The sequence below is a fragment of the Hirundo rustica genome, chromosome 26 (genome assembly GCF_015227805.2).
Source record: "Hirundo rustica isolate bHirRus1 chromosome 26, bHirRus1.pri.v3, whole genome shotgun sequence".
NCBI classification, from domain to species: domain Eukaryota; kingdom Metazoa; phylum Chordata; class Aves; order Passeriformes; family Hirundinidae; genus Hirundo; species Hirundo rustica.
The window spans coordinates 3,953,800-3,980,846 of record NC_053475.1 but is presented as its reverse complement, the minus strand read 5'-3'; the positions used below and the strand labels follow the sequence as shown (position 1 = coordinate 3,980,846).

Below are 27,047 nucleotides of genomic sequence, written 5' to 3'. Positions count from 1 at the left end.
TTCCACTGTCCCAGGCTGCTCCCAGCCCTGTCCAGCCTGGCCTTGGGCACTGCCAGGGATCCAGGGGCAGCCACAGCTGCTCTGGGCACCCTGTGCCAGGGCCTCAACACCCTCACAGCCAACAATTCCTGCCCAATCTCCCATCCAGCCCTGCCCTCTGGCACTGGGAGCCATTCCCTGTGCCCTGTCCCTCCAGCCCTTGTCCCCAGTCCCTCTGCAGCTCTCCTGGAGCCCCTTCAGGCCCTGCCAGGGGTTCGGAGCTCTCCCTGGAGCCTTCTCCTCTCCCGGTGCGCACCCCCGGCTCTCCCAGCCCCTGGAGGATCTCTCCCCGTTCTCCCCCGGCAGAGCCCCGGGCGGGGTCGCTCCCGGTACTTCGGACAATTCTGTCCCTCCCGGCTGCCGTCCGCCGCCACCGCCCCCTTCCCTCCGCCCTGCCCCTCACATGATAGCTGCGGGTTTGCGACGCGAGGCACCCTGGGAGTTGTAGTCCTTGGAGAGGGGCGCGTAGCCGCGGCGGCTATTGGCTGGACTCTGTTTCCCAGCGCGCCCCGCGGCGGCCCGGGGGGAGCGGGACCGGGCGCTCGCTGAGGTGGGCGCGGGGGGATCGGACCGGGGGCACCGGGCGGGCCGGGGGCCAAATGGGCGGAGGGATGGAGGAGACGGGGGTCGGGGAGGGGGAGCGCGGGTGGGGGGAGCTGGGGGCTCGGGGAGCTGAGGGTCGGGGGCTTGCCGGGGACGGGGAGGTGGGGGTCCAGGGGATGAGGGGGACGAGGAGCGCACGGAGGAGGGGCGGAGGAGCCGGGAGTGGGGGAAGCTGGGGGTCGGGAGGGGTCTCGGTGTGCTCGTGGTGTAGCGGGGGCGAGGGGCGGGCCGTGACACTCCCTCAGCCCGGGGTGTAACGGGGGGTGCCCGGGGAGGGGTACCGGGGCAGCTCCGGGGGCGACAGAGGAGGGGGCGCTGGGGGTGGCTGGGCTGGGGGAGGTTTCGGGGACAGGTCTGGGGGGACGGGCCGGGTGTGGGGAGGAATCGGGGACAGCCCGGGCGGGGGAGGGATCGGGGGCGGCCCCGCTGGGAGCCGCTATCGGGGGCAGCGGGCGGGAGGAGCCGGGCCGGGCCGTGTCCCGTGTGCCGCGGCGGGTGAGACCCCAGCCCCGGGGGCTGCCGGCTCCCTCCGCTCCCGAGCGGCTCTCGGGAATTGCCTCCCGCGGCTCCTTCCCGGCTTGGCCCGGGAAACACGGCTGGCACCGCGCGGGGGACGCAGGGGGCGCAGGGTGACACAGCCCAGCGGCCCCGCTCCCGCCGGGGAGGTTCGTGACAGGGATCCTCCAGGGGGTTTGAGGGTGAAGCTCTCTGATCTGTGTGGTTCGCGTGCCGGAGATGTGTGTGGTGCCCTCGATAGACAGCACCTGGATGTGGTAGTTTTATTTCCCCTTCTAATTTCCCCATCTAATTTCTGGTCTCAGCATCTTGTAACTCTCTCAAGGAACTCCTTTCTGGAACCTGTGCTGAAGAGAGCAGTGGGTTAGAAATTAGGCAATTGGTGGATTCCTTTATCTGCATTTCAGTGTTATTCAAGGCTAATTAATATTTTTGCTGCTGTCTGCAGTCCAGCTCTTCTGTGTGAGGCCAGTCTGAGCAGGTGACAATGTGGCACAGGCTTGTGTCCTGAGCACAGGTGTCTCTGTGTTTTCTGTCCTCTTGAACCGTCTGAGTTTCTGTTCCTGAGCTGCCGCACTTCGCTTCTGGATGTGGTTGTACCAAAATCAATATTTGTCTGCTGTGGGTTTTGCATAGGCAAATTAAAGCTTCTGCTCACACGCTGAGGCAGCAGGTATAGGGCTGTGTAAACAGGCTGGGGGAGCCCTGAGGGGAATTGTTTCCTATTCTGCTGTCTCCCCAGCTCCATGATAGGGGGAGATGGGGCAGCAGGAGCCCCTGTATAGCCAGGAGTCCCCATGAGGCTCCTGGAGTTTGGAGCTGATCTTGGATTGACGTGGGAGAGGGATAACCCCTGTAACTTCACTGTTCCCTGCTCCTTCTCTCAGGGCACTGCTGCTATACAGTTTCCCCATTCTCCCTGGTTGTGCTGGGTGGCTTTCGGAGTTATTTTTTGGCCGGTTGTGTCACTGCAGGGACGGTGTCCCACCCTGTGAAGGCTGGTGGTGCGTCAGGGAGAGGAAACGCCGCCAAAGCCAAGCTGTGTCAGCTCTGGGTTTATAATGCTGAGCTGATTGTTTTGGAGTGGCTGCTGCTGCCTTGGGCTCTCTGGGAAGTTCCTGGTAAGAGCTGGACATCTGGAAGAGGCTCAAACCCAGCCTTTTGTCTTGTCTCAGTGCAGAGCCACCACTTTCTCTTTAAATTCAGCTGGAGAGATCATGAGAAAAGCGTTTGCTTGTGTTGGGAGCACCAGAGGCTGCAGTGATTCCCTGCTGAACGGAGTGATTTCAAATCCAGATCTCCCAGATCTCTGCAGGGGTCTCGTTCCTTTTAGGCTCTTCTGAGAGGTCTGGGGTCTGCTGGCTCAGGGTGGGTTCTGAAGGCCTGGTAGTCTGATGGTCCTCCCCAAAGGCTCAGCCTGAACCACTGTCAGGAGACGTGTGTTGTGCCCGCGTTTCTCATTCCACTCGTGTTCCCGTCGTTCAATCCCTGTTGATGAGGGAGTGTGGACAGTTCTGCTCTGTGCTGGGATCCCGCCCCTCTGTTTGCTCTTGGCAAAGTGCTCTGGATGAAGCCCAGAGGACAGGACTGTGTGGAAGCTCTTGGCCTCGCTGCATCACAGAGTCACCGAGTCCTTAAAGTTGGAAAAGACCTCCAAGGTGATTGAGTCCATCCTGTGACCGATCCCCACCTTGTCCCCAGCCCAGAGCCCTGAGTGCCACTTCCAGGGCTTCCTTGGACACCTCCAGGGATGGGGACTCCAAACCTCCTGGGGCACCAAGGCTTGACCACCCTTTCCATGGAGAAATTTCTCCTGATGTCCAACCTGAACCACCCCTGGCACAGCTTGAGGCCATTTCCTCTTGTCCTGTCATTTGTTCCCTGGGAGCAGAGTCATCAAATCAGAATGAAAATATAAAGGCAGCACAGAAGACATCCTAAAGCAAGGACTCAGAAACGGGGGGATTTGTTGGATGGAAAGCTTGGGATATTGGGCTCTTCTGAGATTGGCTGGGACATCTGCAGGGCACAAGAGGAGCCTGTGTCCTGTTAATCTGGTCTTGAGGACAAGCTCCGGGTCACTTGGTGGGTTTATGGCAAAGCAGGGGTGAATTCAGCTCTCCCACCTCCCTGTCACTGCTCCTCTTTTGGCCTGGCCTTTGCTTTTTCTCTGCCACCTGTCTGTGGTAGTGGAGAAAACAGCAGGGAGAAATAACAGACTTTAAAACAATTTGATATGGGCAGAATAAAGCGGAGGACTAAGGAGTAAGCAGGAATGCAGGGGATACTCAGTAAGTTCGCTGATGATACTAAATTGGGAGGAGCTGCTGACTCCCTGGAAGGCAGAGGCACCGCAGAAAGTCCCTGACAAACGCTGGGGCTGAGCAGCCCCCAACCATGTGACAAGTGACGAGGGCAAGTGCCACACCCTGTCCTGGGATGGGGCAGCCCTGGATGCGGGGACAGGCTGGGAATGAGAGGCTGCAGAGCAGCGCTGGGGGAAGGGACCTGGGGCTCCTGCTCCATGGCAAGTTGGATCTGAGTCACTGCTGAGTCCTGGCAGCCCAAAGGGCCACCGTGTCCTGGGGGCACCAGGCCCAGGGAGGGATTGTCCTGTGCTCTGCACTGGGGCAGCCTCACCTCCAGTGCTGGGGGCACTTTGGGCACCGCAAGGTCAGAAGGATCCAAAGCTGTTGGAGAGCGTCCAAAGGAGGGACACGGAGCTGGGGAAGGGTCTGAGGAGGGGCTGGGGCACTTGGCTCGTTCAGCTGGAGCAGAGGAGACTGAGGGGAGGCTCCTCGGGGGCTGCAGCTCCTCCCGAGGGGAGGCGGAGGGGCAGGGGCTGAGCTCTGCTCTGGGACAGGGACAGGAGCCCAGCAAGGGCTGGAGCTGTGCCAGGCCTTGGGATGGAGCTCAGGGAAAGGTTCTTCCCCCCGAGGGTGCTGGGCACTGCCCAGGCTGCCCAGGGAATGGTCCCAGCCCCGAGGCTGCCAGAGCTGCAGGAGCGTTTGGACACCGCTCTCAGGGGTGCTCAGGGTGGGATTGTTGGGGTCTCCTGGTTAACACCACGAGCTGGACTGGAAGATCCTTGTGGATCCTTTCCAACTCAGGATATTCCAGGATTCTGTGATACTCAAAATGTGCCTCAAAGCAGATTCCCACAGATAATTCTTCACAAAATTTTCCCTAATCTGAGATGGTGCAGTGTTTCACACTGGAGTCACATTCAAAGGAACCATGTTGTCTGCCTAGAAAAACAGCACTGCTTGTGTTCGTGTCTTGGTTTGAGAGGGAAGTGGTGTTCCTGGAACTGACACAGGGCATTTTGTCTGCAAGATCCTGGTGAAGAAAAGCTCTGACTGTCTCCAGTGGACTCCTGAGTCATGTGCATTGGACTGTGAACTTTGGAGTTATTCACTGACCACGGATGAGCACAGTGGAAAAAGGACATTCACACTGGAGTTTCCTTAGCATGGGTGGGATTTTCCTCCCTCCACAAGCAGTGGGTTATAGATGAAGAAAATCTCTGCAGTGGGTGCAGTGTGTCGGGTTTCACCTATTTGAAATAAATCTGAAAATGTCCAGATGAATAGAGATCTGATTTACATGTTGGAAAGGGACTGTTTGTAAGAGGGTGTAGTGACAAAGGGCAAGGGGGAATGGCTTCAAACTGACAGAGGGCAGGGTTAGATTGGATATTGGGGAGAAATTCTAGAGAACAAACTCCCTATCCTTTTACCAGGAGCTGGGAAGGTTAGCACATCTCAGGAAGAGATTACTCAGTGTAAAACATGACCATGTGTGCTTATCCTTGCTGAAGGGCGTGTTCTTAATGCTGCTTTGTGGATCCAAACCACATCTTTCTGTGGAAGGGGGTGCATCACCAGAATGCTGCTTTGTCTGGGGGTTTTATTTATTTATTTGAGTTAAAACCTCTCCACAGCACCACAGGTCTCCTTGAGAGGAGCGCACAGGAAAACCATTGTTTGGCCATTGCAGGAAACCGCCTGCATGTCCCCCTCAGTCTTTCCTTCTGATCCCTTTTCCGTGGACAGACACCTCTCTGCAGCTGTAGGACCCTGAAGTGCAATAGTTAAATAGTCCTCTTCTGAAGAGGGACCTTATTTACAGGCTCATTCTTCAGTAAACGATTCCTCTCTCTCGGTGCTTTAGTGTGTGCTGTGGTGTTCGTGGGCCATTTGTTCTCCCCCAGGAATTCACAGATCTCGAGAGGGAGCAGCTGCAGAAGGGTTGGGTGAAGTTTTAATGGTGTCCTTAGCTGTCTTCATCCTTTGTTTTCTATTCACACTTTTGAAAAATGCAAAGAGAAAGGCTCCCATTTCCAAACCATCGGATACAAAACAGTGTTGGGCAGTGTTGGTGTTGAGGGACATAGTTAAACTTGTACATTTCTGCAGAGGAAGAACTGGCTGCTGGTACAGTCCCGGGTGCTGTTGTCTCCATGGGCTGGGTTTGAGCAGCTCAAATGAAAAGAAAAGCAAAAGCAAGCCAACAAAACAGCTGTGCCAGTGCAAAACTCTGCAGCCCCCAGACCTTACCTGGGGCACATGAGAAGACAGCACCGAGGTGAAGGGGAAGCAGCTGCTGTAAATCCTCAGGGATTTGGATACAGAGTGCCTGTTTTGACCCTGCTGCTGCAGCTGCTGTCTGTGGTTTTAGGGGCACATTTTAGTCTAGACTGCCTTCATTTCTGTCAGACTCCGCAGTGCTGGTTTGCAGGGTTGGTTTGTGTGTTCTGTGTTTCCATTCTGGGATTTGCAGGTAGGGACACATGGTGTTTTCATCCTTAAGGGAGAAGGGGTGGGATTAAAACTCAGCAAAGAGCTCTCTGTGTATTTCATCTGTGGGATCAGCTCTGCCAAAATCAGCAACAAGGCTGATGCTGGGTAAACTTCCCAGGATTTGCTTCTGCCAGAGTTACAGCCACGCTCAGTGGTGGTAGCAGGAAGAATGAATCTGCATTTGTGCAGAATTTCTGAAATAACGAGGGGTGATGGGTTTGGTTCCAGCTGATTATTTTTTTTGTTAAGCAGGAGTTTAGTGCGCAGCTAACAGGGATTATGTGTTTGTTCCAGGAGCTGGGAAGCACCACAGAGAGCCAGGAGCCAACAAATCTCAACACCTAAATGAGGCATTAAGTCTGGTGAGCTCTGCACATTTCTCTTCCAATGTATGAGCTCTGCTGGGTCCCACCCTGACCTTTGTAGCTGCCCCTGGGAGCTGCAGGTGTTCTGGCAGGGGCTCCCTCAGCGTCCTCAGCCTTTGCCAGGGAGTGCCAGGGGCACATTTGTTTGCTGCTGGATAATGCAAACCTTCCAAGTGGCTGAATGAGGTGCTGCCAGAGCTTCCTCTGCACCAGGAGAAATCAGGATCCTTTCTGGGAGGCTCCAGCCTCCCTCCTTTGGGTGATTGACATGAGGAGTTTGTAGTGGGAGCCCTGGGCTCTTGTTTGTCACACACTGGGAACATTCCCAGTTCCAGGACGTTCTCTGGGTGCTGGTTAGTGACATGTGCTGACCTGACTTTATTTTTCCAACAGATCTGTTGCTCTGTCTGAAACCTCACCAGTGGACACAAGCATTAGAAATGGCAGGTAAGAGCACCCCAGATGCAGCAGGAAGGGAGAGTGGTTTCAGAGAGTGTTGTTCATGTTGCTGTGGTGGCTGAAACGTGTCAGGAATGTGCCCTGTGTCCCTTCCCGAGACCTTGGTGATCCCTGAAGCTCTTCAGCTATTTCTCTTGCCTTGCTCACGTTCACTTTCTTGCTGTGTCCTGATCTGTCGCCTGAGCTTTCTGCTCAAATGATAAAGGTTCGGGTGTGGCTTGCTTGAAAGTTTTATGAGGGTGGAATTTATTCAGAAAAAAGTACATGAGAATAATTCCTTCTTTCCCGAGGCTTTCCACAGCGTTCCTAGCTGTGCTATTGACATTAATCCATCCTAATTTTACTTGCAGTGAAATGAGTAACAAAATTCCAACTTTTTTTTTTAAATAAGAGGAAGTCTGGAATTTGCCTCCAGCTGCTGCTCATGGGTGATGCAGTTTGGTTTTTGAAAGCATGGAGTGCATTTGCTGATCCGATGTGTTGATCCCAGCCTTGATGAGAGAACTGTAGCACTCCAAGCTCTGCAGTCAGACATGAAAGGCGATATTTTCATGTAATTTATTTTGTCTAATCTCAGAAGTAACCCAGAACAGCCTCTGGGTGGGAGGAGCTGGGCAGCAGCTGGGGAAGAGGTGGAATGCCCAGCTTTGTGTACCTAACAAACAATCGTGGGGGAGTTTGGACCATTTTATGAGCTTGAAAGATGACAAACTGCGGTGGCTGCTTGGTTTTGGCCCCACCACGTGGGAGCTCTGCCCTGGGAGCTGGCAGCAGCTCCGCTGTCCATGACAAAATGGGAGAGAGCAGAACCAAAGGAACAATCTGCAGCTTCAGCTGTTGAGGAGGGACAGAACAAAAGTTTCCTCATCCCTCAGGAAAAAAAAAAAAAACAAAACTGTTAGAGAATCTGCTTTTACTGCATTTGATTAATCTTGGTCTTACTGGCTTCCCCAGAGACCTGTCCTTTCAGCTTTAAAAGCTGTGTCCCCTCCCTTTCCCTTGATCCAGCATTGTTAAATCCCTCCCTAGGCTGCAGGGACACACTGTGCAGGAGAAATCCCATTAGGTGTTTACAGCAAACAAAAAATTAACGCAAAGGAGTCCAAATTCCTGTGGACTTTGAAAGCATCTGTGGGCCATCAGCTCTGCATGGGATGGAGTCAGCAGTGGTGTTAACCAGTAACTCAAACCAGTTTGGAGGGCATCTGAATGAATGTAGAGTGGGTTTGAGGGAGGTGGGTGAGGAGGGGCAGAAGGCTTGAGGTTTGTTTTTATCAGGACAGATCAAATTGGGCTGGTGATTTCAGACATTATTCCATAGCTGCTTCTGATGTATTCCCAGTGGGCGTTCTCACCATATTTTCTGTGTGAAAATATGCATGAGGGAAAGCCTTTTTCCTTCCTAAAGCCTGGCTGCAGCTCGAGGCTCTTCCCTGCCAACCTTCAAACGGAGCTGAGGAGCTGCTCCTGCAAAATGTCTCTTCAGGCGGAGATAATGGGAAGAGAAGGGGAACTCATGTGCTGACAGTTCTTGTTCAGACATTTCCTCTCGTCTCCTGCACCATTTGGAGGTTTTCCCAGGACATTCTTCATCTCTTCCTCTGGTTGTTTTTAATTCTGTTTACTGGGGCTGAAGGAGGCTAGAGACAATTAGTCACAATGCCCTGGAATCAAACTTTAATCAGCTCTGGAAGGCAAGAGCAAACATTCCCAAACATGTAGGAGCACACATCCAGGCACACACAGACGAATCTGGGAGCTGACAGCAGCAGGGGATTTAGGCATTTAATTACTTGATTTTAAAACAGAAAATTTTCCCAAGGTAGGGTCTTCTTCACCATCTGGCTTTTGGCAGCATTTGCTGATTTATTGTCTCTGAATGCAAAGCTTTTTCTTTTCTTCTTTGCTTTTTTTTTTTTTTTTTTATTTTCCCTAGGGCTTAACCTTGCAGGAAAAACTCGAGGTACCCTTTTTCCATTAAAAATCTTGTGTGTTTTCAAAACAAGATTATCCCTGACACAAAATCATGGGATCACAGAATAGTTTGGGTTGGAAGGGACCTTAAATCTCATTGTCTTGGTTTAGGGCAAATTTGGGAGAAAACCCCCTGAACAGAGTCCCTCTATTTGAGCAAACCCAAACAGCCCCTCCCACAACTGCTCTGGGAAAGAACTTCCTCGGAGAAAAGTGTAAAAAAACTGTTTACTTAACAAACAAAGTGCCCACAAGCACAAAGAATGAATAATAGGAAACAGTAAAACCTTTTGTTGTTCTGAAGTGAGATGGTAAATTCAGAAGTCCTCGCCAGGGGTTAGCTCAGCTCTCTCAGTCTTTATCAGTCCCTCCAGAGGTCCAGGCCCTGGTGGGTCCCAGGTGCGAGCTCCTGGTGCTCCTCTGGGTTTTGCAGTCCAGAGCAGGTTTAAACAGTCCCAAGAAAAAGAGAAAACAAAACAAAACAAAAAAAACATAAAAACAACAGTCCAGGGAACTTCTCTGCCCTATCTAGGTAAAACTAACTGAAAGCAAAAAGATCTCTGTCCTGCTGCTGTCTGTGCCTCAGATGACAAGAATGCAGAGGAGTAAGTGCTGTTTTCTAAACAAACTCAGCGCTTCTTCTTTCCCTGCTTCACTCTCAAAGCCAGTTCCCAAAGGTACAGAACACAATATACAGCACAAACAGAGCAGATGATTGGGTACAAGCATCTTAAAGTCACCCTAGGACATTCAGCCAGTTCCAAACCCCTGCCATGGCAGGGACACCTTCCACTGTCCCAGGCTGCTCCAAACCCCAATGTCCAGCCTGGCCTTTTATACATCCAGGGATCCAGGGGCAGCCACAGCTGCTCTGGGCACCCTGTGCCAGGGCCTCAACACCCTCACAGCCAACAATTCCTGCCCAACATCTGACTTATTTCCCTGAACTGGGTGATAGCTGGGTACAGAATTCCAGTCTGGGGATGCCTTCAGGCACCCTTCCTTATTGTCCCAGGCTAAAAGAGGTCCTGACCCATGGCCAGGACATTCTCCTGCCCGCCCAGGGCTGGTGGCTGGAGGTAAATCTGCTTGTCAGGACACTCCCCAGCCTTTCTTTCCTCTTGCTGTGGATTTCTGAAGGGTTGTAACTGAACACCTCTGGAGCTGTTTCCCCCAGATGTTGCTGACACCTCCCCCTTCCTGAGGAAGCTCATCCTGGAGCTTATTTTCAGTTTGTTTTTTTTTCTTGCAGCACCTTTCACACAGCTTCACACTGATGTGTAAAGGTGTTAAATCCGTGTGATGTTTATTAGCTTGTTCCTATTCCCCTCTCAGCCTTGTGTGTAGTAAGTAGAATAAATGTCCTGTCCCCTGCTGGGGAAGAAAACCAATATATTTGTGGTCCAGGGAGAGGATGAACATGCAGCACTGTTGGGAAGGTGTGGAGGATATGACACATTTCTGCTCCCGACTGAAATCTGTGTTCTGTGTTCCAGAAAAGGTGAATAACTTCCCACCGCTCCCCAAGTTCATCCCACTGAAACCATGCTTCTACCAGAATTTTGCTGATGAAATTCCCATCGACTACCAGTTCCTGGTGAAGCGAATCTATCATGTGTGGATCTGTAAGTTGAATAAAAACACCTGTGCTGGAAGAAGGTATTTGTGTAGTAAACCCCCACAGATCTCAATGACTTACATGCTTTACAGTTTTGATGAGGAGCAATGATCCCCCTTAGAATACTCTAATTTGACTTTATGCCTGAATTTTAAGCTGCTGTTCTTTGAATACTTGAAGGATCTTGAAGAAAGGGTGGCATCGCTGCTGGAAGAGTTTGGTAGTAAATCTGAAGAGGGAGAAAGCAGACCATCTTTGATACCTCTATTAATGTCAAATGATCACAGGATCCCAGACTGGTTTGGGTGGGAAGGACCTTAAAGCTCATTCCATTCCACCCCCTGCCATGGCAGGGACACCTCCCACTGTCCCAGGCTGCTCCAAGCCCTGTCCAACCTGGCCTTGGGCACTGCCAGGGATCCAGGGGCAGCCACAGCTGCTCTGGGCACCCTGTGCCAGGGCCTCAACACCCTCACAGCCAACAATTCCTGCCCAATCTCCCATCCAGCCCTGCCCTCTGGCACTGGGAGCCATTCCCTGTGTCCTGTCCCTCCAGCCCTTGTCCCCAGTCCCTCTCCAGCCTTTTTTGTAAGCCCTATTTAACTCCCAAAAATAGCTACTTTAAGGAAATTCCCAGTTCCCCTAAAGTAAGAGGAATAGGAGAATTTTAGACAAAATAATTGTGGCCTATTTGCTGCTACTTGGCTCCCACCTCGCTCTAGGATGGCCAAAATTCCCTCTTACCCTCACATTTCTCTTCCCAATGGAAGCAGTGTCTTCTAGCTGCATGCTGGCTCTTCCTTAGCTATCCAGAGCCCCCCAAACATTCCCCATCGTGCTGGAATTGGGAGCTGATCCTGTTACAGCTGGTGATCCTCTGTGTGAACAGAGCTCCTGGCCCTGGGCTCCTCTTGCTTGCCTCAGCCATTCAGGAACCAGGAATGAAAATTGACCATTCTTCTCCAAGAAATGAAATCGGTGTGGCAGGCCTAGGAAACCACAGGGAACGCTTTGGAAGATTAAGAATCTTTTTGCCTTGCTTATCTTTTTTCCCCCAAATGCTTGTCATCCTCTTTACCCTTCTCACTGAAGGAAAGCTTGTTTTCTGCCAGCTCTGCATTTGGTGGTGTGGGCTTTTATTCCAGATGCACGGGATGTGTGTAGGAGAGAGATTTGTGTGCATAAATAATGGCATAATCCATGGCTCCATTGTTCTTTGGTTATGTGGAGCTGCTGCAATGAGCTCTGTAATTTTCTTGCCTGAAGAAGCTGCCTGTCCCTCCAGACTCACTGGTGCGATGTGGAAGCTGTAAAGCCGCCTTTGTCCTCCTCTCTCCCAAAACAAAGAGTCCCTCAGTCGAGTTAATGGCAGGCTGGAGGAGAGCCAGGGATTTGGGCATGGCCAGGAGAGCTGCCATCTGCACCAGGAGTTTCACGTTTCCATCTCCTGCACTCAGGAGTTTCACATTTCCATCTGCAGCGCGCTTCCTTTCGGGGTCTCCCTGATTTTTTGGCGCGGGTTGGAGAGTGATGTGTAAAGGGAAGAAGGTGAACAAGAAAAGGCCAGTTGTGAAAGGCAGAAACGCTCAAGTTGTTGCTGGAAGGGTGATTGCTCATTACTTTAATTGGATGTGAGCGCTGGATTAAGGTGGAGGGAGGTTTGGGGAAGGTTGTACCAGAGCTCCCACTGCTGGAGAACAAACTCTGACCTGAGGCACAGGGAGAGCCAAAAGTTCCTTAAAACTTTGTAGATGATCTTGTCTTGGTGTTGTTTTATTGGGTATTTTAAAATAAGTAACTTTTGGAGAGTAAACAGCTTCTGAAAATGAATATTTGGAGAAGTACAGCTAATTGGTGTGTAAATGAAATATCACAGATTCATGGAATCCCAGGATGGTTTGGGTTGGATTTTAAAGCCCATCCAGTGCCACCCCTGCCATGGCAGGGACACCTCCCACTGTCCCAGGCTGCTCCAAGCCCCATCCAGCCTGGCCTTGGACACTTCCAGGGATGGGGAATCTACAAACTGTTAATTTAAATACCTAAAATTAATTAAATAACTAATATTCTCTCCCCCAACATTAAGACACATCCAAACCATCGCGTACAAAGCTTTGTTGGCTGCTCAGAAGGCATTTTCAGTAAAACAATGTTTTATTTTGCTCCCAGGCCATGTGTAAGTCAGAAGTAGCAGCTGGGTGTAGGTTTCATTCCCCTGACTGTGCTGCCAGTATTATTTTGTGACCATGAAACCTTGCAGTTGTTTCGGAGCCCCAGGCTGTGTGGAGGCAGGCAGGTCAGTGCCCAGGAGCAGAGGGAAGGGTCAGAAGGACCAAGGCAGTGATGTGCAGAGGAGCTGCAGAGCCATGGCAGGGAGTGGAGTGGGGAATGGGCAGGACACGTTCCCTTGGCACAGGTGAAGAGAAATTCGGGGATTGAATTTTGCCTGAATAACTGAGGCCGAGGTCCAGAGTGTTGCCGTGTGCTCATCACCAGGCTGTGCTGGAGGGTCTTTGGTGTTTGGACCTTCCCCCTTCTCCTTTCTCTGCTTGTTGATACAGGTTACCACAACGGCTTTTAAGAGTTTTCTAACACAGGAGCTTGTAAATTGTCCTCTCTGAGCCCGGCAGAGCCTGGGGGGATGCAGGGACAGCTGCAGGGAGCCCCTGGCTTGGGGCTGAACCCCCTTTCCAGTGATGTGAGCTCCAGGAAAATGGGGGAGCAGCATCCCTTCATATCCTACTACTTAGTGCAGCACTGCTGTGCTCTGGGGGCCTTTGTCAACTGTTCCTTTTTATCCAAGTGACAGGAGCAGGGATGGGAAAAGGCCTCTAAGCCACCCCCGTGGTCCCGTATTCTCAGCCTGATTGGAGTTTGTTTATCCCCTTGCTCAAGGCAGCACTGCCAAGCCCCCAGGCTGATATCCAGGCTTCCTCAGAGGCCCAGGGAAGCAGAGAGAGAGCCTGCAAGGCATTGAGCTGGCTCAGAGGTAGCTCCTGAGGCAGCTCCAGCAAGCACAGAGGCGGGGGCAGGGCCAGGATTACCCCCCCTCTCCTCTCACCAAGGCTTTTGCTATAAATGGAAATTAGACCTTGCTCATAATTCATAATAACACTGGCCTGAGTCAAGTATTGGTCACATCAGTTGCTACCTAAGCTTTGACAGGTTGTAAAAGAGTTCCCTCTCCCTGTGCTGCAGGATCCCTCTGGAGATGGATGTTCCTGTGCTCCCAGCTCCAGGTCACACAGGAGCCTGCGACTCGCTCAGAGCAGCTGCACTGCTGCCCCAAGGACCCTTCCCACTGCAACCCTGGAGGCTTTGAGGAGTCTTGGGATATCCTGAGTTAGCAGGGATCCACAGGGATCATCCAGTCCAGCTCCTGGCATGAACCAGGAGACCCCAACAATCCCACCCTGAGCACCCCTGAGAGCGGTGTCCAAACGCTCCTGCAGCTCTGGCAGCCTCGGGGCTGGGACCATTCCCTGGGGAGCCTGGGCAGTGCCCAGCACCCTCGGGGGGAAGAACCTTTCCCTGAGCTCCATCCCAAGGCCTGACACAGCTCCAGCCATTCCCTTTTGTTTCCTTTTCTCAGGAAGTCCCGAAAGCGCCCCAGCCCATGTTGTCTCCTCTGCCCTCTCCCCAGTTTACTGCATCACTCTGGCTGTGAACCTCATCGCCTGCCTGGCCTGGTGGATCGGGGGAGGCTACGGGGTCAACTTTGGCCTGGCCATCCTCTGGCTGATCCTCTTCAGCCCCTGTGGCTACGTCTGCTGGTTCCGACCTGCCTACAAAGCCTTTCGGTGAGTGGGAGCCCAGGAGGTGCTTCTGGTCCTGGCTGTTACTGGGCAGTGCTGCTGGGGGAGATCTCTTTGGCTGGGATGAAGGTTCAGCACCTGAGGTCTGAATGTTTTGTTTCTTTTCGAAATGAAGACAAATGTGGCTACTTTTAAATGCTAGATACAGGACTGCGGGTCATGTAAGATTGGAGATCAGCAGTTTGCTGTTTCTACGAGAGTTAAGTTCATATTTTCCTTAAATATCTCAAACTTAGCAGCACCCTCACCTCAGTGCAGCATTAAAACAGGTAATTTGGTAAAACTTCATTTTGATGGAAGACTATTAAATTATTAGTTTTTGAGAACTCTTCTGATTTCTGTCTCCAGCTACTTGAGAGCTTGTCTGCTTAGCTTTTTAGATAAAAGCAGTTCCCTGGAGTCAGTCCTTCTGAAACTCCACAAATATTTAAAACCATCCTACATTTTTGCTTTAATTAATAATCATTTGCATTTGCTGTGGACCACAAGGCATCACTCAAACATTAATGTGTAAAGCCTGGCAGAGCTAGGAGGGTTCTGAGCAGTTCCCAGCCTGACACAGGAAAGGAGGGGCCAGTGGCACAACCACACCCCACACACTACTCAGGGGCTTGCCCTCTGAAGGTGAAGCTCTTCCTAGTAGGATTCTCTGGATTTTGATTATTCACCAGACTCTGTGATGGTTTGGATAACAGCAAAAGCAGCTGATGGAAATGGGAGGTGGCAGGTGGGTCCTGTCTAGCACATGATAAATTAATTGTTTGAATGAGCTTCTAAATTGATGCTTTGCGTGCCCTGGGCAGGTGCTGTTAAATCACCAGTGGCATTGTGGAGTAGAGGGGAGGGTCATTTCTGCTGGAAAGAGCGGGGTTGGATTTGTCTCAAAGTTCCAAATGACACAAAAGTCCCAGCTCTGAACTCTTGCACTCTGGGGCTGGAGCTTGTCCCCATCCCAAGCTCAGAAGCCCCGGGGCCTCCAAGTGCTGGAGCTCTGTTCAAAGAGGAATTTCCATTCTAAAGTCTGGGAAAAATTATTCCTCCCTGCTGACCTCCCCCGGGCTCCACAAGGGCCGTTTCTCATTATTCCTTGAACGTTGCTTGGATGTGTTTATGCAAGTGAATGCTGAGATGTCCCCGAGGTTACTCTGTGCAGAGACTCGCAGTTAAAAAAAGATTCAACCCCAGGGACAGAGTGGGGAGCCCAGGGATCATCCCCTGGGACAGCAGTTGGGAGGAGGCGTGGAAATCTCTGCAGAGGGGCAGCACTGGGGATCACAGAGGTGATTGCAGAGGCAAAATCAGCCCTACTTGTCCTGGAGGAGGCCACCCTTCAGTGCTGGCACCCTGTCCTGCGAGGATGCTTCTGTGAAACCTTCGTCATCCCGCTGCATCCCAAATTAAATTAGCTGCAGAGCTTTGGTGCTAGGGCAAAGCTGTTAGCAAATGTGCACCAGAGAGCTGGATGAGAAATCACTTTTCTCTGTATCCCCACTAATTCCTGCAGATCCTTTCAAATGAAGACTTCTCGAGCCCCTTCAGGTCGGAGTTGCAAGAGTCTGTTTGAAGGCTCAGCCTCGAGCCTAATCCTTGTTAATTGGATTCTGACAGGCACCACTGTCAGCAGACCCTGCCTAAAGTATTTCTTTTGCATTGCTGTACTCTGAGGTGGTATTTGAAGGGTGGGATTGTGAGGATACTCAGGGATGACAAATCTCCCAGAACCACCATCTGTGACAGACACCCAGACCAACACGGGCAGCTCTGAGGAGCATGGGTCTGACTGGAGGCTTCTCCACATGCCTCACCTCCCTCATCTCCTCCCAAGGCATCAGGGGCTAGAATTATAAAACTAACAACCATTAACTAACAACCATAATAAAAATAAATAAAATAATAAGCATTTAAATACTTTCAGGGTTTAAGCAGGAGCTGGCAGTGATTGGAGCTCTTTTCTTAATTCCCCTTTGCGCCAAATTGCCTCACAAGCACCTGAAGTGTTTTTTGTAGATCTGTAGATAAATTATTGGCCCTTTGAGTTCCTAAGAGTGTGGGAATCACTTGTATCATTAAAAATGATGGTTTGAGGAACTTCAGATGTGCCTGATGTCTCTGGTTTGATGGGATGGAGATGTGTTGTGGCAGAGCCCAGACTTGGGCAGGGCGGTGCTGGGCTCGCAGTGCACAGAGCAGATACAGAGACTGTGAATGTCCCCCGCCAGCATCTTGCTTGGGGTCATTTTCATGCTAACTATTGTACCTGCATAAACTCAAGGACCTCACCTGTACCTCCTGAGGATGGGGAGCCTGCAGAGATGGGGAGTGTGCTCTGCTTTCAGGGTACCACCCACCTCTCTCACGGCTGTTTTCCCTCCTGTGATGTCCCAGTGCTGGATTAGTTACCATGGGCGTGGGAACTTGATGACAGGGAGACACTGAGACATTCCCAGCTGGAATTCTCGTGCTCAGTGAGCATTTTTAGGGTATGGACAAGCTCTGCCTGCCAGCATCAGGCCCCTGCGTGCCTCCTTGCCGGGGTGGAGCTGGGCAGGTGTCAGGCTGGGCTCGTGTTTGGGCAGAGAATGATTCAGACACTCTGTGTAGGAGACTCGTGTCCCTCAGCCTCTCCTTGTGTGTCATCATATGTGCAATTCCTTGGGGAGAGCAACTGCAAGAGACAGGTTATTGGGACAATCTGTGCTGCTGAGTCATGGAGCTGTGTGCTCTCACTGCCAGGGAAGGGGGAGAATCCTCCCAGCACACAGTCACGGAGGGAACCCTCTGGAGTCACCCCTGGGGGGGATTGAATGTGGTGGGGGGGTCAGACATGGCTGTGGGGCAGCACAAGGTGCCAGTGCCTCCCTCACCTCCTCCCTTTCTCCACAGGTCGGACAGTTCCTTTAATTTCATGGCCTTTTTCTTCATCTTTGGGGCGCAGTTCCTCCTCACGGTCCTGCAGGCGATCGGCTTCTCCGGATGGGGAGCGTGGTAAGCGGGAATGTTCCAGCAGGCCCAGGAGCTCTGGGCTGTGGCTGCTTCCATGGACTTGGAGAGGCTGAGGGAGCCTGTACAAGGTGGAGAGGAAGAAGCTTTCTGATCTCCCCAGTGGCAGAGCTGTATCTGCTCTTGGGGTGCACCATTCGGGTTTCATTGCTGTGTTGGCAGAAATCAAGGCCAAGTTGGATGGGGCTGGGAGCTGCCTGGTCTAGTGGAAGATGTCCCTGCCCATGGGGTCTGGCTGGGCTTTAAGGTCCCTCCCAACCCAAACCATTCTGTGATCTTCACCTGGTTCCTCTTTGCAGCCCCTTTCCCTCAGTGTCCAGTTCTTTTACCATTTGAGCAGCCCGTGTCAGGCTCAGCGTTGCCCTCAGTGCTGGCAGCACACGGTGAGCTGAGTGTGGTGACTCACTGTTGGCCTGTGAGAAGTACTGTGAGGGTTCTCCTAAAATAAATGGGAGCTTGTTACTGTCTGTCCCTGGTTGTGTTATAATTGTTTGGCATTTTAACTTCCTATCTGTAGAGACTTGAGAGCAATTCCTGCTGAAACTACAAGCAATGGAAAGTCTTAGCACTCGGTTTAACACTCTGGTTTCGGAATTGCTCATGCCTCACCTGGATTTTGCCAGCAAAGGAATGGAGATGGAGTGTAAATTACAGGACCATGGTGTTCCCTGATCCCAGTTCTGGTCTCTAGATGCACAACCAAAAGCACCTTGGGAATGTCTTCTCTAACCAAACTCCATGCAGCTGGCTGTCCCTTAAAGACTCAGACTGGATTAGTGAGGGATGCTGCCAAGTGAGCGTTGAGATCTTGAGGAGATACCTGCATGGAATTCTGTCAATTATCTTCATTGTTCATTTCATTTTCAAGAGCTTAAAAGCTGCCTTGTAATTTCTGGATTATGAATCACAGAAACAGAGAATGGTTTGGGTTGAAAGGGACCTTAAAGCCCATCCCATTCCATCCCCTGCCATGGCAGAGACACCTCCCACTGTCCCAGGCTGCACCAAGCCCCATCCAGCCTGGCCTTGGGCACTGCCAGGGAATCCAGGGGCAGCCACAGCTGCTCTGGGCAACTTCTGACAGGGCCTTATAAGCGAGTAAACAGTTTTCCTGATAACAAGGACACTTTGAAAAGCAGATTATAATGATATTGTGTCTCTTCTTTTTTCTGTTTCTTCCAGTGGATGGTTGGCAGCCATCACCTTCTTCAGCACCAACGTGGCAGCTGCTGTGTTCATGCTGTTCCCTGCCATCATGTTCACGATGTCAGCGGTCGCGATGCTCATCTGCATTATAAGGGTAGGTTCTAGTGTCCCTGCCCATGGCAGGGGAGAGGAATGAGATGAGTTTTAAGGTCCCTTCCAGCCCAAACCACTCTGGGATTCTGAGATTCTTCAGACCTCTCTCTGCCTTGGAGAATCCCTGCTGTGTATCACGGTAATGAGAAGAGGCAGCTCAGCAGCCACCACAAGCCGTCACTGCTTTGAAAGGTTGCACAGTGCAGTCAGTTGATGTCTCTCAGAGTTTCTGGAGGAAAAATCTAGACAGCACGAGACAGCTCAGGCTGGAAATTGTCACGGTGTCATGCAGTGATGTTGCTTTATGTCGTGCAAAGCAAGCTTCATGTGGAGCAACCTGAGGCTGTGTGAAGTGGGGAGGTTTGGGCTGGATATTAGGAAACATTTATTTTCACAGAAAGGATTGTAAAAGCTTTGGAACAGGCTGCCCTGGGTGCTGGTGGAATCCTCATCTCTGGGAGTGTTCATGAAATGTGTGGATGTAGCCCCTGAGGACACGGGTTAGTGGTGAACATGAGGGTGGAGCTGGGCTGCTGGGTTGGACTTGGTGGTCTTGCAGGTCTTTTCCAGCCTCAGCAATTCCTGTGATTCCGTGATTTGTTGCTCTTTGGGATGGTCAATGGTGAAGAATCTGCAGTGGGGACCAGGTGGCAAGGTGGGAGCTGGGTCTCTGCAGAAACAAGGATCTGCAGCAGGGCTCTCTGGAAAGCTTTGGCAGACAGGGAAAACAGAAGCTCTGTGGAAGCACTGGTGTTGGACTCTGTGTTGGAGGGGTTTCAACCCTCTGGCCTGAATTCTGGGCGTGAAATGTGTTCAAGTATTGGCTTGATATTCTCTAGCTGCACCTCTGTTCACTGTATTGCTGCATTTTCTGTGTTTGGTTCCTTGGAAATCCAGCTCTTCCCAGAGAGAGGAACAAATCCACGATCCTGTTCCCAAGTGTCTCTGCAGGGGCACAGCTCTGGGCTCCTGGTGCTGACTCTCCTCTCGTCCTCCCTTTTATCCCTTAGGTACATAAAATCTACCGAGGGGCTGGTGGAAGCTTCCAGAAGGCTCAAGATGAGTGGAACAGCGGCGCATGGAGGAACCCTCCCAGCAGGGAGGCCCAGTACAGCAATTTTTCTGGGAACAGCCTGCCGGAGTATCCCACAGTGCCCAACTACCCCTCTGGAAACCAATGGCCTTAAGCAGCAACAGCTGCAAACTGCCTGGATTCTCTCCTTTTTGGTCTTTTTATTCTTGTTCTTGGAAAAGATCATTTGCATTCCCCCCCAGGCACCCCAGTCATCTCGGGGACCTTTCTGGTTCTTGTCTCCTGATCCCTGCGGAATATCCGTGCTCTGAGCCCTTCCCACCTCCACTGCACTGCACGGCCATGGCAGAAAGCTTTTTGTTTGCCTTGAGTCACCAGTCTTTGCCTCGTTGCAGACTGAGAACAAACCCTTCACTGCCCTTGCTTGAGGGAATCCTCTCCTGACCATCCCTGGAAAAGGTTCAGCTTCCCCACGACGGCAGCACCACCACAGCTGCTCCTGCCCCTGCTCCTGCTCGGCTTCCGTGGAATGCCCAGCACAGCACCACACCATCTGCAGCAAAAGCAATCAGAGCATTAATAGCAATTGGTGTTTACTCTCCTGGATGAATAATGTGGGATTTTTCACTCTAAGGGAAATGCAGCACTTAAATTTTTTGGTGCTGGTGACACCGAAGTGATTTGTGAAAGCTCCACCCTCCTGGGAGGATCCCTCCAGGTAACAGAGCGTGCCCTGGGTGAGTCCTCGGCTGTGAAGTCCCCACAAGTCCTCATTTGCCTGGCTCAGACTGTTGTGATGCTACAGGTCTTGCTTTCCCTGCTGCCAAAACCTCTTGCTGGATCTGTGTGTTCCGAAGGTGCAGATTCATCTCCTTAGGTTCACGATTGCTCGCTAAAGCCTCAATCAAAGCCCAGTGCAAACCAGTGCAGAGCTGACACTCGGCCTTGGTGATGTTCACCCTGGTACAGGGACTCAGATCTGGTACGAGCTCTCCTCACTCTGTAACTTCCAGCCAGGTTTTGTGCTGGCCCAAGGAATGCCCCACTGGACACGCCTTGTCCTGTGGGGCACCTTTTTCCTGGGTTCCCAGCCAGGAGCCGGATGCAAGGTAATGATTGGAGCCCCAGTGTGGTTTGGAAATGCTTCTGTTACAATGAATAGTTTAATTCTGCCTTCTGCTGGTGTAGCTGAACTCCAAACATTACAGTGGGGTCTGGGAGACCGAGGGAAGCTTGTTGGTCCTCATGGCTGCTGTTGGCTCTGTGGCTGGCGGGACTTCTGTGAGAGAGAGGTTCCTGCCTTTCTCCAAGGAACAGCTGAAGGGAGGATGAAGCTGTTGAGAGGGATTGTTTTCCCTGAGATTATCCTCCACCTTGTCATTCATCTCCATTCTGTGCCTGAGCCATCCAATTCCCTGTGTCCTACAGAGATCCAGGCAGCAAAGGCTGCAGTTTCCTCTTCCCCTTCAGCCTGCTGTGAATTTTTTCAAATCTGTTCAAACTGGGAGGTCAGTTCCCAACTTTTTAATAGGGAGTGAGTGTTCCAAGTCTTTGGCTCTCAAAGTTTTGGCCAATGATCCATTTGGGAGACCTAGGAGGGGTTGGGCACCCTGGGGATCAGACCCGGAGCCTGCTGCCTTGGCAGGCTGTTGATGGGGTTATTCCAAATTCCCAAATTCACACTGAGCAACTGGAAAACAAAGCTGGCTTCTGGAAAGGGACAGGAACGTGGTCCTAGCTAGGTGGAATTGATTTGCAAGTGGTCTTTAGAAAATTTTTCTCTACATGTGCCTTATCTGATGAAATCACAGTTCACAGAGGAGAGCTCCCTCTTCCCCCTCGCCCCTGCAGAATTCTCTGTTTCCCTATTAACTCGTCCTGTGTCACACTGTAAATAATGAGGGAAGCACAGTCTGGAGTCTGCACGACCCCTGTGTTACCAGGGCCAAAGCAACCCTGGGTGGGAGGGCAGAGCCTCCCCGAATTTCCGTTTACAGCCACACTGACCCCCTGCTGCAGGAGCAGCCCTCCACTGGCTCTGGGACATGGAATGTGCTCCCAGCACCAGGGGTTTTTCCTGGTGAGTGTGCAATGTGCTTGGGAGGATGAGCTCTTGGAGCATTCTAAACAGAACACGACCTGATGGCATTGTGAAGCTTTTAGGTGCCTTTGTCTAGTGTCAAGTGTAATTTTAAATGTTCTTTGTCTCTTGCCATTGGAGTGATGAAAGAACTGCCTGGAAATACGATGGATGTGCCACGGGGTGAGGGTCAACGGGGCAGAAGGTGGGATTGGCCACACTTGGGAGCCAGGACATGGTGCACCCGTGTCCCTCAGCCCTGCCCCTCGCCACCCTCAGCCTCTTGCCAAAATTCTTCCAATCCGTTCGGTACCTGCCCCATTTCAGTGTGTCAAGTTGGAGGTTTCGAAGGAGCCAAGAGGAGAAACCTTGCTGGGGGCTCCACATCCTGCTTCTCTTTGGGATTTCCCCCTTGGAGAATCTGGGGTGCGTGGTGAAGGAGCCACCCTCGGCCACACTGGAAATGCTTGATGCAAGGAGAGGGGGTGCCTGGGAGCCTGCCCACCAGAATGGTTGGAGCTGGACACCAAAATCGCCCCCATTAGCCTGCACTGCCCGAGATCCCTGTGGAGATCAATGCACCTCCAGGTGGGACCTGCCATCTCCTCCCCCTCCCTCCTCTTCCATGCCAGAAACGTAATTCCAGAAAGTTGACCCAACACGCTGCCTGAACAACCGTGGCTTAATTTTTTTTTTTTTTTTTTGGACTCCTCTGTACGTTTTTAAATGTTTACATTAGATTTCTAAAAGTTCTTAACACCATTAACCCGGCCCTGGCTCCTGGTCAGGTGTCATGTGGCGTGTCTGTGTGTGTCATGTTTCATGTCACCTGTGGAGCTCTGGGTTTTGTTTGTGTTTTTCTCCTGATCACAAGACAATAAATGCTCATCCTGTGCTTGATGAGGAGAACTGGCCGCATCGGAGAAGTGTCTGTTCCTAGGAAACCGGAGTTATCTGGCAGAGGGAAATGGCAAAATCTCTATTTTCCTCCAAAGTCTCCCACTGCATGTTGTTTTCTCTGTGAAAGGACAGCACGTTGATGGATGAGGCTCATCCTCTGTGCTGGGGACTGGTGTGAGTGGCTTCTTGTGGTTTGTACTCTTAGAGACGCCCCATCAACTTTAACCAATTGTTCCCATCTTGTAACAACGGGATTGGAGAGCAGAGGTGTGGAGAAAGTCCCATCTCCCAAGCACTGGGGGTCATTTTTGTGGCCTTTCCACAGTGCAGAGACCCCCTGGCAGAGCTGGTGTCTGCTTTCCCCAGTTATTGCCTGGAAGGAGACTGTTACCCCTGGAGTAAATGGGCTTGGACAGTGAAGGTGAGTTGAATCCCTTTAGCATGTGGCTGAATTTATTGCCCAAAATGTTTTTCCAAAGCTGTCACAGAATCTCAGAATGGTTTGTGTTGGAAGGGACCTCAAAGCCCATCCAGTGCCACCCTGCCATGGCAGGGACACCTTCCACTGTCCCAGGCTGCTCCAAGCCCTGTCCAGCCTGGCCTTGGGCACTGCCAGGGATCCAGGGGCAGCCACAGCTGCTCTGGGCACCCTGTGCCAGGGCCTCAACACCCTCACAGCCAACAATTCCTGCCCAATCTCCCATCCAGCCCTGCCCTCTGGCACTGGGAGCCATTCCCTGTGTCCTGTCCCTCCAGCCCTTGTCCCCAGTCCCTCTGCAGCTCTCCTGGAGCCCCTTCAGGCCCTGCCAGGGGCTCGGAGCTCTCCCTGGAGCCTTCTCCTCTCCAGCTGAGCACCCCCAGCTCTCCCAGGCTGGCCCCAGAGCAGAGGGGCTCCAGCCCTTGCAGCAGCTCTGTGCCTCCTCTGGACTCATTCCCACAGGTCCACCATGTCTTCCTTGTGTGGGGGCTGTAGAGTTGGACACAACACTCCAGGCAGGAATATGGAAATCACCAAATTGTGGTAGATACTTTATCCTAGAAGAGCCATTTCCCTCACAGCTGTTGATGTGACATCTGCTGATCTCAGTGTCTTCCCTGTCCCCAAAGCCCTGTGCCAGGTTCCCCTGCCTGGCCCTCACCATCCTCCTCTTTCCGGCACTGGTTCCCTGCAGCTGCTGCTGCGCCCTGATGTGTTGAGCATGAGGATGAATTGGATTTTCCTCAAATTCTTGCTCCTCAGAATCTGAGCACCAGGCACATTTTAAGCTCCTGCTCCAGCTGCTGTTCGAGCAGCATCTTGGCACTTGGAATTGAGAGGATTTTTTGCCGCTGCTGCAGGACTGGGCAGGGTTTGTCAGGAATGGGGGTTGTGCAGCCAAGCTCAGCCCCCACCCCGAGGAGCTCCCAAGAAGCTCTGGATTGCTGGCATCAGGGTGTGAGGGACACTGTCAGGGCCTGGCTTTTCCTTTTCTCCGGTTCTTGCTGCGTTTCTCTGCAGCTTCCCAGCCCAGGGAGGTGTTGCCCACCCGCCCCGGAGCAGCTCGTTCTCCCATTCTCCCCCGCAGTCACAGTGCTCCCTCTGTGTTGTCTGCTTGTCAGTGAGCCCAAACTGTCTTGTGCCCACAGGAGAGGGACAGGGTTCCTGGCTGGATCTTTCCCCAGAGAAACTCCCTGGCTTTTCTTGCTCCCCGCGCTGGTTCTGTGGCATGAGCTGCTCGTGTCTCTGCAGGCCTTTGGCACACCGTGTGCTCACCGCTGGAGATTTGCCTTGAAATAAAATCAAAACTCCTTTCTTCCCCACTCTCCTGCTCCAGAGGGTGGTTCAGTTCTCCAGCCAAACGTCTGAACAACTTGTGGGTTCTCCAAGCGCGTGAAATCCCTGCAAAATCGCAGAGTGAGGGGTGGGATGGGGCAAATAGGAAAGGGAAGGTTCCAGGGTGATTTTATCCTCTCCAGGGGTGGTTTTATCCCCTCCAGGGGTGATTTTGTCTTCCTCAGGGGTGGTATTATCCTCTCCAGGGGTGATTTTATCCTCTCCAGGGGTGGTTTTATCCTCTCCAGGGGCAGAACATGTCACAGCACCTCACCACCCTCCTGAGCCAGGTCACAGCACAGGAACAGGATGGGAGCAGCTGGAATTCACACGTTTCAGAATTTTCCTGATGCTCTAAAATCGGCATTTTTTGTAGGAGCAAACACCCACAGGGAAAAATCCTCCAGCCAAATGTTGTGGGGAGAGATTTTCCCTGCGACAGGAGAGAGAACCAACTCAAGTTGGAAACGCTGAAATGGATGCTTGGAGTGATGCCGGTAGCTGGAGACCTGATTGTCCCCCACAAACCCACACAAACTCATTTGCCCATTGCCTGAAAACACTTTTGGGGTGCAGATGGTGCTGTGGTGAAGATGTGACCAGCAGGGTTGTGCGGGGATGTCCCCTCCCTCCAGCCTTACCCTGAAAGCCTCAAACTTGGGGGCTGAGGAAAAAGGGTTGAGAAAGAAATTATCCTCTGGCCGTGCCCTCCTTTGCCGAGGGAGGATGGAGTATTTGTCCCTAGGTGATCAATCAGAGGAAATTGAAAGGCTTCAGGAGCTGGCAGTGAGCTCTGTGTCCCTGCTCGGTTCCTGTCCCAGTAGATCCCACAACCCTGGAGCTGGTCCCGAGCTGTGGTTTTGCTCGGGGCTGATGTCCCCAAAAAGGTGACAATGCCTGTAAAATGCCACCCCGACATCCCTCTGTTCCCACTGGATGGGGTGCCGCAGCTGTGCCCCCTCTGCGGGACCCCAGTCCCCATCCCAAGGTTGCCCAGGGAGGGCCTGGAGCGTGGATGGATGTGGGGATGAGGGAACTGTGCCCCAAAAAGGGGCTGTACCCCAAAATGGGGCTGTATCCCAAAACAGGGGTTGTATCCAAACATACGCTCTGTACCCCAGAGCAGGGGCTGTACCCCAAAACAGGGGCTGTATCCAAACACAGGCTCTGTACCCCAAAATGGGGCTGTATCCCAAAACAGGGGTTGTATCCAAACATAGGCTCTGTACCCCAGAGCAGGGGCTGCACCCTAAAACAGGGGCTGTATCCAAACACAGGCTCTGTACCCCAAAATGGGGCTGTATCCCAAAACAGGGGCTGTATCCAAACATAGGCTCTGTACCCCAGAGCAGGGGCTGTACACCAAAACAGGGGTTTTATCCAAACAGAGGGGCTGTACCCCAGAACAGGGGCTCACTCACACATTAGGGCCTGCCCCCCATAACTGTGCCGATACCCCCCCATGCCGTTCCCTGCAACAGGCCCGTACCCCACCCGGAGGACGGCGGCATCCAAGTCGCGACAGCGGCGCGACAATCCACACGAGAGCCACATCCATCAGTGGGATCGGGCCCTACAGGGCACCCTCCAGCGCGGCCTGTTCCCTGTGTGAGAGCCGCGCCCTCTAACCCCGCAGGGCGCTTCGGCAGGACGGGCCCTATCGCGACAGCGGCGCTCGTCCCGACAGCGGCGCCGGGCAGCGCGGGGTTAAGCGGAGCTGCCGTAAAGTGCGCGGCGCTGCCGCAAAGCCGCGCCGCCGCCTGCCGGCCGCTATTCCCGAACGCGCCCTACGCCAGCGCCGCCGCGCCGCCACCCTCGCGCCCGCTGCGCTTGCGCCGCGCTCCGCCCCGCGGCCGCTATTCACGAAGCGCGGTTGCGCCGCTGGCGCGCGGGCGCGCACGGGCGCGGCGCGGCTCGTACGCCGTTGGCGCAGCGCGGGCCGTACGCCGTTGGCGCAGCGGCGGAGGGGAGGCGAGCGGGGCCGGGCCGGGGGCGCCGCCATGGGGGAGCGGCCGCGGGGCAGCGGCGCCGCCGCCCGGCGCTGAGCGACCGCCGAGGTAACGCCAGGGGAGCACCGGGGGACGGCGGGGGCCCTGCGGCCTCGGCTCCGCACGGCCGGCACCGGGGAGGGGCGGCCGGGCCGGGCGGCGCCGCGGGCGGGGGCGGCGGGGCCGGGGCGGTGGCGGGGGGAGTTGAGCGCCGGGAGGGGCCCGGAGAGAGGAAGCGGCTGTGGGGGTCGCGGGGGCGCCGGGGGAGGCTCCGGCTTGGCCTGGGGAGATCGCCGGGTGGTGGGGCTGAGGGGGGGTCGGCCTGGGCCGGGGGGAGCGGGGGGCTGTGGGGGTCAGGTTGGGATTGGGGGGTGGGGGAGACTTTGGGGCCGCCTTGGGGTCAGGCTGGGCCGGGGTCTGAGGGCCCGGAGCCGCCTCGCCCCGTCCCCTCCCGGCCGTGCCCGTTTTGTGGCCCCGGGGAAGGGGTGCGAGCCCCCCCAGCCCCCCCGAGGCCGGGTGGGCGGCAGGGATGGGGTCGGCTCCTCCCGGCCGCGTCCCCTCGGCCTCCACCCCGCCCGGCCCGCCTGAGCCTCGCAGGATGTTGGCTCCTTTGTATGTGGCTTTCCTCTCTCCAGAGGGGTTGGGAAGTGTTTATTTGGGGAAAGGACTGTGCTGAACCTGGTATTTAAAACGGCTTTTTTTTTTTCTTCAGCGAAGCGGGTGAGGATGAATGTGAGAAAAGG

The 27,047-nt window shown here is 53.3% G+C and overlaps 2 protein-coding genes across 4 annotated transcripts in view; both read left to right on the top strand.

Moving 5' to 3' along the window:
- Positions 1–501: 501 nt before the first annotated feature.
- SCAMP4 (secretory carrier membrane protein 4) lies at positions 502–22,517 on the top strand. Of its 2 annotated transcripts, none has more exons than XM_040086949.2 (8): positions 502–589; positions 6,255–6,322; positions 6,719–6,772; positions 10,255–10,383; positions 14,020–14,176; positions 17,075–17,176; positions 18,374–18,491; positions 19,501–22,517. In XM_040086949.2, exons 3-8 carry the CDS (start codon positions 6,766–6,768, stop codon positions 19,675–19,677), a joined length of 690 nt encoding a protein of 229 aa, XP_039942883.1. In that variant the 5' UTR covers positions 502–589; positions 6,255–6,322; positions 6,719–6,765; the 3' UTR covers positions 19,678–22,517. The 2 variants fall into 2 exon arrangements, with proteins under 2 accessions (XP_039942883.1, XP_039942885.1); XM_040086951.2 differs by lacking the exon at positions 502–589 and adding an exon at positions 1,288–1,307.
- A 3,793-nt stretch (positions 22,518–26,310) lies between these two features.
- The window catches only part of CSNK1G2 (casein kinase 1 gamma 2), a 42,448-nt gene continuing 41,711 nt past the window's right edge, over positions 26,311–27,047 (top strand). For both annotated transcript variants that reach the window (XM_040086932.1, XM_040086931.1), the window contains exon 1: positions 26,311–26,373. The gene's annotated coding sequence lies outside the window, so the exon portion shown is untranslated. The remainder of the gene's footprint in view (positions 26,374–27,047) is intronic.